Below are 9,208 nucleotides of genomic sequence, written 5' to 3'. Positions count from 1 at the left end.
GTGCAGATCAGTAAACCACTAAGAGAGGCCTAGAGCATCTCTTTGCAGCCTGTGGCTGGTCACCAGTGATTGAGAGTGATCAAGGCACCTACTTTATTGGACATACATTGCAAGGATGGGTGCAGCAATTGGGAATAAAATGGATGTGGCCCTGGACATTTCGACACATGGACCAGCAATGGCTGGCTTTTTTTGCACCTTGAGGAAAAGGCCTGGAAGCTGGCCTACTGTGAATTCCTGGAATAACAGCAAAGTGACCCCCACAATCATGGTTATTTGCTTCTATGGTCTTTGTGTCCTGGATGCACCTCCTGGCTGCAGCTGCTGCGTGATGGCTGAAATGGACGAGCTTTGGACTTAATCCGCATGGGACTTTGAACCTAGCTGAATCCTCTGGCTTGAGAATTATCATGATTGTGTTGCTGTTGTCAAGAAAAAAATGCTTAAAGAGAGGCTTGACTTTGTCTAATGTTTGGTAAAAGTTTTGTGAGCAATCTAGCATGAGTGTTGGGAATGAGTAAACAAGTATAGAAACTTATTTTGTGCTTAGTGAGAGATTGTGCTGTAAAGTACATTTACTCAATCTGCATAGGCTGAATCCTCTGTCTTGAGGATTATCAAGATTTTATTGCTGTTGCTATTGTATGTTACTAGATTGGTCAGAAGAGGGGGAACCAGTAAACTGTAAGGCAAGATTTCTGGAGGGGTGGCCTGTGGGTAAAATTGTAACATTTCCAGAATGTCTCACCTGGCTTTCAATACATCTGCATATCAATAGACGTTCAGAGGTGGAAAGCATGGCTTTAGTGCATTTGCATCATTCCTCAGGGGTGGAGAGAAGTTCATCTCCCTATCAATGGGTAATTACCTGGGCAAGGAGGGCTTATGTGTACCTGAGAGGTGAGGGGGAGGGCCAGTTTTGCTGATGCTGGAGCAGGAGAGAGAGAGATGGGCCGGACTGCAGTTTTGTAAGCAATAAATGGGTTTTAAACTTTATTTCTCCCTTTGATTTTGGTTTTTAGAGGTATTTTGCCCCAGGATTTCCTTTTCCCAAGCTTACAATAATCCAGCATTCCCGAAGTCCAGCAGGACCACCACATGTCTGATTAACTGAGGTCTCCTCGAGTGCCCATTCCTTCTCCCTTCCTAAGATGTCTAATACACTGACTACACTCCTCTACCCACTATACCCACTGGGAGCTTAGGAGTCAAATCTTACTTCCTTTGTCTCAGAGACATCAGCTGCTACCAAATAAAGCCCCCATGGCCTGTTTAGGGATGTATAGGGCCAGGCAAGAGGTGGAGAGGCCTTCTCTCCCTTATTCTTCATGAAAACAAACTCGTAGGAAATACAGTATTCATCAAATGAGTGCAGCGTAAATTAAAACACAATGTGTTGCATCTCCCAGGGGTATTGATGTTATTCCTTTCCTAATAATGGTAAAAAAGACTTTTCTCAAGGTCTGCAGGGTTTTAAGAGTAACCCCAGTGTATAGGTGTGAATGGGAGGGAAGGTTGGAGGGCCATTCCTCCCACTGCACTCATACATCTACTTCTTACTTTTTACCCTGCCTGTTATGCCCTCAGGAAGTCATATGCTCTAGCAGTTCTACCTAGTGGTCAGAGAAGAAATGCAACTAAAGGTGGGATTCTTGCTCATCCCCACAGGCCCAGCTTTCATTCTGCAGATGAGATCAGGAAATTTCACCTGTAGGTACACCATCAATGAGGCCACAAAATAGAGGCCTTTGTTGAAGGAAACTGACAGTAAATTTTTTTGCAGAGAGACTCTTAGCCTGAGGGCCAGAGGAGCTAGAAGACAGAAGCCAGGGAGCTGGCATGGAAGTAGTCTTGACTAATGTAGACCTCCTGGTTTGGGTAGAATCAGGACAGGAAACTGCTTCTCTCGTTCTGTAACTGTACTGGGAGTTGAATGGAAGTTGGGATGGCAGCTGAGCATTTGTTCTGCTTCTCCAACTCCTCCTTCCTCTAGGCCTGGAAGAAGTCTTCCACCAGACAAAGATCTGAAGTGGTCCAGTCTAAGGTGGGTGGTGGGGAGGCCCAGGGCAGGGCTGTCAGACTGCACACCCACCACTCATGAGCTCTATGACTCAGCGTGGTGCCCAACAATTCGGACTCTCCCTTGCTGTCCCAATTTCTCCTTCATGCCACTTTCCTCTGACATCTATATTGTTGTAAAGGAGGAATTTTGCTGGTTAAAATTAAATGGTCCTTTTCATATGCTCCTTCTCTCATTCCCTGTTCTTGTTCATTCATTAATTTTTTTTACACTAATTGAGAGTCAATTAGGTGACAGGACTACACTGGTCACTGGGGAAACAAAAGCTAAATAGACAGGGACTCTACTCCCAAGACTTAAACATCAGGGGAGGATACTCACTTTGTACATTTCCTAGGATCATGCAAGAGAAAGAGCTCTTCATATGGATCCCTTATAGCTACAGAGGATTTACCATTAGCTATGCTCTACTTTAGGTGTTACTTGTCAAGAATAAAGACAGTAGGAGACACACTTACTTTACTTATTATGAAGCTGCAGATCTTGCCTGGGATTTAAGAGTACGGGAGCAAAAGAGGAGATGGGTCTCACAGTACCAAGATGGGATTCTTCCACAACGCAGTAGGAGCTTCACTAGTGGTCAGATGAGTTGACTTACACTTTGTGCAAAGACAAAAGCAAGAGAGGGAGAGGCAGAAAGGGGAGGGGTAGAAAGGACAAGAAATATTTCTTATTGTGAAATAATTGGCATACATCACTGCATAAGTTTAAGGTGGACAGTGTGATGGTTTGATTTACATACATTGTGAAATGGTTATCACCATAGGTTCACCTAAGACCCATCATCTCATATGAGGCAATATAAGGAAAGGAAAAAAGAAAAGAAAAAACATTTCTCCTTGTGATGAGAAACCCCTGTTAACTTCCCTGTGCATCACACAGCGGTGGTAGCTGGGCTTATCTGGTACATTGCATCCCTAGCACTTATTTATCTTATAACTGGAAATTCGCACCTTTTGACCGTCTTCCTCCACTTCCCTCTTCCCCACCCCGAGCCTCTCTGTACCCCGAGGTCTTTTCTATGAACTTGGGTCTTTGTTATTGTTGTTTTAGATTCCACCTGGGGGTGAGATCATACAGTGTTTGTCTTTCTCTGTCTGATTTCTTGTACTAAGCATAATGCCTTCAAGTTTGCCCATGCTGTTGCAAATGGTAAGATTTCCTCATTTTTTTATGTCTGAATAATATTCCACCACATATATATACACCACAGTTTTGTTATCCATTCATCCGTCAGTGGACACTTAGGTTGCTTCTCTGTCTTGCCTTTTGTAAATAAGGCTGCCATGCAGTTCGAATTAGTGTTTTTATCTCACTAAGATAAACTTCCCCAGAGTGGAACTGCTGGATAAGATGGAAGCTGTATTGTTACTGTTTTGAGGAGATTCCATACTGTCTCTGTGACGATCTTCCTGTGCAGGGACTAGGCCCCCTGGGTGGGTGTCTTCTGCTCTGCGGAGATTTCCCCAACCAGCCTGACTGGGGCAGGGCACTGGGGTCACAGGAACTAATTCCTTTGATTCCAAAAAGAATGAATGCAGGGATAACAGAGTGGTGATGGCTCTTCATGTCTCCTCTCCCTTCTCACAACTTTTCCTTCCATCAGGAGGTGGCAGCAGAGCCTGGGCTAGAAGGGAAGCCTGGGCCTCCTGGCCAGCATCTTCCTCAGAGCTGCCTTCACCTCCCGGTTCTTCAGACTGTAGATGAGGGGGTTTAGCAGTGGGGTCACCACACTGTACTGCACAGAGAGCACTTGCTCCAGGACGGAGCCTGATGCAGGAGTCATGTACCTTGAAAGGAATTACACAGAGGACTGTACTGAGCTCAGGCCAATGGCCAAAGCACTGCTGGCAGCCACACTCCATCCCATCCCAGGGACTCTGCAGCGAGGGTCCTCAGAGCTGAGATGACTATCACTGGCAGCAGGACCAGGAGATGACTGCATGGTCAGGGACAGCAGTTGGCCTTCTCACATTTTGGCCTTCAAATGCCTCCAAACAGAGGGGCCTTGTGCGGAGCTTCAGAGGAGCTGCCCCGAGGAGGAAGGAAGCTCTGCGCGTCTCAAGGGCGGCAGGTTAGGACAAAGCTAACAGCGGTGTGGCGCATCTCCATAGCACTGCATACTCTTGCAAACATCTTTCCTTACTAGTTATGATAATTTTATGAGGCTATTTTTCTCTTATTTTCCTTATAGATACAATGGCATATTCTCATCTTGTGATGATCGCTCCTTGCACACTGTGTGCTTAGGCCGATAATGCTGTCATGGTTCCCCACATTTATGGCTCTGGGAATTGCCCTTAGAATCACAGCACATTATTTTTATAATATTTAGTGGAACAAACATTTGCCCTTTTAAGTGCATTTTTCTTTGGTTTAGAAAAGAGACCAAACTTGGTAAATGAAAGGAAAATTTTTTTAAATGTGTTATGCACAATATATGAATCCAAAATAATAAGATTAAATTTTTGGATGCATCTTGTTACCTGTCACTGAAAATATTTACCAAAGAAGCATTGCAATGGTGTCATCATCACTGAATGTTCTCTGTGCATCTTGGTGTGCTTGGTTAAAAAAGATACTCATTTTCTACAGTCATTCTTTTTAATCCAATTTATCTCCCCTGGTTTTTCTGTGGAGTCGGTAGTAGAAATCTTATTGCCTTCCTATGGCCTAAGGAAACTGACGTGGAGAGAGAAGAGCTCTCCTGGACCACCCCTTATCATCCTTTCCCACACCTCACTTCTCTCTAAGTCACAAGCAGGTGAGAAAACCCATTGCCAGTTCACTAGTAGAGGCAATAGACCATTAATCATTCTGTCTCCTGGTAAGGGAGGCCTCGTCATCTAGAGCTGTTTATGTTCGACAGAGCATGGTAGGAAAGAGCATGAGGTTTGAAATCAGTGAGACATGGTTTATATTGTGGCCCCATTAGCAGTTTGTTCTGGGACCTTTGAGAAATCACCTTGTTACTCCTGAAACTCAGGTTCCACATTTGAAAATGGGGTTACTACTGTTTCTCCTTTGGTGTGCTGCCTACTGAAATTAGACTTCACCATGTAAAGTGGCTGGTGTAGAGCAGGTGCCTAATAAGTAGCTACAGCACAAATAAGCTTTGAAGACATCATGTTCCTGTAGGAAAGAAGGGTGGCACCTGTTTCATGGGTGATACATTTAAAAATTTTTTTTTGTTTAGCACTGAATAAAAATCTACCAAAGATCTCTGATTTCCTCTTGAGAACCCCAAAATCATAGGTTAATAAAGTAGGTCAAAGTTTTAGTTCTCACATCAGATCATTTTTTCAGTTAGACACCTGAGGCCTCAGAAAGAAAATGAAATTGTTATAATTAGACCACAGCAGAGCCAGAACTGGAACCCAGGCCTTCTGAATTCCAGTTCAGTTACTTTCCTGCTACTTTGAAATGCTCTTTTTTATAGACCAAGACTACTTTAGGGTAAGGAATAGCCTACATTTACAGTCAGGAGGTTGTTAGTACGTACATACCTGAAAAATCCTGAACCATAGAAGATGGCAACCACAAGAAAATGAGAAGAGCAGGTGGAGAAGATCTTGCTCCAGCCCACGGCAGAGTTGGTGCCCAGAGCTGTCATGATGATGCGGGTGTAGGAACCCAGCAACAGGACAAGGGTGCCAAGGCCCAGGACCACCATGGTGGTCAGGATGGAGGCAACACTGATGGAGGTGTCTGAACAGGCCAACACGAGCACAGGGGGAAGCTCACAGGCGAAACTATGGATGAGGTTCGGGCCACAGAAGTGCTGCTGAGCCAGGAGGATGGTGTTCACCAGACTGGTCCCCATTCCTATGGCCCAGGATGCTCCCACCAGGCCAGTACATACCTTTCTGTTCATAGCCACCACATATAGCAGCGGGTGACACACAGCCTGGAACCGGTCGTAGGCCATGACTGAAAGGAGGCAAGCTTCAGTGGCCCCAGAAAACAAGACCAGGGAGATCTGCATGAAACACTCGATGAGGGATATAGTCTTCCACTTGAAAAGAAGGTTCTGCAGCAGCTTAGGTACAATGACTGAGGAATAGAAAGCATCCAGGAAGGAAAGGTGACTCAGGAAGAAGTACATGGGCGTGTGGAGGTGAGAATCAGCCTTGATCACCAGCAGCATCGTCAGGTTCCCCGTGAGGGTCAGGAGGTAAACTGCCAGGAAGAGCATGGAGAGCCCAGCCTGGACCTGAGGGTTGTCAGACAGTCCTTGGAGAACAAACGTGGGGACGGTGGTCACGTTGCCAAGTTCCATGGAGCTGTCAGGTTCCCTCTCAGAGGGACAGGAGCAGAAGGGAATGCTCAAATGGCTGATGAGTGTCAGAGCAGGCCTGGGCGTGAGGCAGCGTGGGTAAAGCTTCCTGGCTGACCCAGGACACTTCCTGCAGCAGAGGCCCCCCAGCCAGGTCAGACCACCGCAGCCCTTCCCAGCTCAAGGCAGTGACCTGTCGGCCGAGGGGGGGAGGTGGGAAGGAAGAGCGTAGAGAATCGGACCCAGAAAGGAGGGAAGAGAGCAAGAGATTCCAACTGGACATGGAAAGGAGGGTTTGGGGACAGGCTCCAGAGCACTGAGAAGCACTGTGTTCAGTTCCAAGAGGATCAGAGCTCAAACCACTGGAGGGGTGACTGGCACACTGAGTCAGCAAACAACCTCTGGCTGACCGTCAGGTGGTCAGGCCGTGATGGATGTTTGATGACTGGTGAAGGTGCTGTGAGACCTGGTGATGGGACAAAGCCTTCTCTGCCACTGTCAGCCTGCGAGGACATCACCTGATTTTCTCATCTAAAAAAAGATTTGGGAAAACTAAATGTTTTCCAAGGTCCATTCCAGCTTATAAATTCTAATGACTGGGGGAGAATCTTCTTTGGGGAGCTCTGAAACTACACGGAAACCCCTTCTTCTCTGCTCTAAAAGCCCAAGCAGAAGTGGCACATGAGCAGGCTGGTTTCATGGAAGCCAGGCAGGAGGAAGCCCTCAGAGTGGAGAGGAGGGCGGTCAGTTCCTCCAAGGCCTTCCCATTCCAGGGCTTCTGTGAATCTATAATGCCCACTGTTTGCACTACAATCTCAGTACTTAACAGGAGAGTCCAAGAAGACTGTGCTATTCCCTGAGTTGGTACCAGCAGATTTGGATAAAGCCAAGTAAGTCCTGGGCCATCTTCTGTGCATTGCAAGGATGGTAAAAACCCAGAACACCTGGCAAAATGGACAGTGATAGAGTTCAGAGCAGAGCAAGGGAAAATGATCACCCCTCCCTCCTTGGTGGATAACTCAGGAGGGTGATAAACAGGATCTAACCTTGAGTCATGGCTTGTGCACTCATGGGTTCCCAGAGTGGACAGTTTTAGAGGCAGATGGGTATGAATGAGAAGGAGATTTGTCTTCACCTGGGCTCCCTCGGCCAACGAGAGATGCTCTCAGTGGAGGATACCTGAGCGGCATCCTTTCCAGCACTGGAGCAAAAGCCACAGGTGTGGCCAGGGCTGTGTGGGCTCCCCTCAGCTCTGTCCTTCCAGTAGAAGATGCCGAGGTGGGACTTCTGAGCAAGGAACCATCCCTACAATCTTTCTGTCCAAGGGGAGGCCTTCTTGACTCTGCCTTCCAAATAACAAAGGACAGAGGGACTTGATCTCGGCTCCAGACTGTGGAGAGTGAGAGAGGGTCCCCGGAGAGGCCCCTACACAGGAGGTCTGCTCTGAATCTGAATGATTCTCCAGGGCCAACTATTCCTCCCCTGTATCAGTCATGTTCCAACTGGTTGCATCATACAAGAGGGACCCTCAGGTGGCCAATAATTTCTAAAGATAACATTATAGAGCTCCAAAGGATTCCTAGGTCTAAAACCTGGAATTTCCTCCCTCCATCATGTGCTTCCTTCTCATTTTGTTATGTTTCAAATTGTATTTTTGATTATAAAAATAAGATGGCAAAAGATAGAATATGAAAATTGTAAACATACGTCAAATATGGAAACAATATTTTAGAGATATTTAATGACAAAAATAGTAAAAATTAATCATGTCATCCAAAATTAATTCTCTTATTCATTGCAATTCAAATAAAATGCAAATAGATTTAAAACTTTAAAATGAATTTTTAATTGTGGCAAAGCCTTTTATTATGGACACTTCTAAACATACACAGAAATAGAAAGAAGAGTGTAATAACAATTCTGTATCCATCATCCAGTATCAACAATTATCACCTCAGGGACCACTTGTGGTTGAAAAAAGGTGGTCTCTTCATTACATTACAGTCATGTGTCTAAAACATAGATACGCTCTACTACTGAAAATTAGAAGGGATATGCTGCTTACAAGAGACTCACCTCAAACCCAAAGACATGCACAGACTTAAAGTCAAGGGATGGAAAATGATACTTCATGCAAACAACAGAGAGAAAAAAGCAGGTGTTGCAATACTATTATCAGACAAAACAGACTTCAAAATAAAGAAAGTAACAAAAGATAAATAAGAAGATTACATAATGATAAAGGGCTCAGTCCAACAAGAGGATATAACCATTATAAATATATATGCACCCAATACAGGAGCACCAGCATATGTGAAACAAATACTAACAGAATTAAAGGAGGAAATAGAATGCAATGCATTCATTCTGGGAGACTTCAACATACCATTCACTCCAAAGGATAGATCCACCAGACAGAAAATAAGTAAGGACACAGAGGCACTGAACAACACACTAGAACAGATGGACCTAACAGACATCTACAGAACTCTACATCCAAAAGCAACAGGGTACACATTCTTCTCAAGTGCACATGGAACATTCTCCAGAATAGACCACATACTAGGCCACAAAAAGAGCCTCAGTAAATTCCAAAAGATTGAAATCCTACCAACCAACTTTTCAGACCACAAAGGCCTAAAACTAGAAATAAAGTGTACAAAGAAAGCAAAAGGCTCACAAACACATGGAGGCTTAACAACACGCTCCTAAATAATCAATTGATCAATGACCAAATCAAAATGGAGATACAACAATATATGGGAACAAACGACAACAACAACACAAAGCCCCAACTACTGTGGTTTACAGCAAAAGCAGTCTTAAGAAGAAAGTATACAGCAATCCAGGCA

The 9,208-nt window shown here is 45.0% G+C and overlaps 1 protein-coding gene across 1 annotated transcript; it reads right to left on the bottom strand.

Annotated features, from left to right (window-relative positions):
* Positions 1-3,707: 3,707 nt before the first annotated feature.
* On the bottom strand, positions 3,708-6,359 carry LOC140843895 (olfactory receptor 5BS1-like). Its single transcript, XM_073214308.1, has 2 exons — positions 5,587-6,359; positions 3,708-3,870 (listed from the first exon to the last, which is right to left on the bottom strand). The coding sequence occupies exons 1-2, from the start codon at positions 6,357-6,359 to the stop codon at positions 3,708-3,710; spliced, it is 936 nt and encodes a 311-aa protein (XP_073070409.1).
* Between the last annotated feature and the right edge of the window lie 2,849 nt (positions 6,360-9,208).

Source organism: Manis javanica, chromosome 10 (assembly GCF_040802235.1).
Source record: "Manis javanica isolate MJ-LG chromosome 10, MJ_LKY, whole genome shotgun sequence".
Lineage (NCBI taxonomy): Eukaryota > Metazoa > Chordata > Mammalia > Pholidota > Manidae > Manis > Manis javanica.
This window is presented reverse-complemented; position numbering and strand designations above follow the sequence as displayed.

Bases quoted from the DNA above. Each gene is read 5' to 3' on its own strand.
- LOC140843895 (XM_073214308.1), bottom strand. From the start codon at position 6,359: ATGGAACTTGGCAACGTGACCACCGTCCCCACGTTTGTTCTCCAAGGA. The intron at 3,871-5,586 runs GTATGTACGTAC...ATTCCTTTCAAG, and splicing joins TATGGTTCAGGATTTTTCAG to GTACATGACTCCTGCATCAG.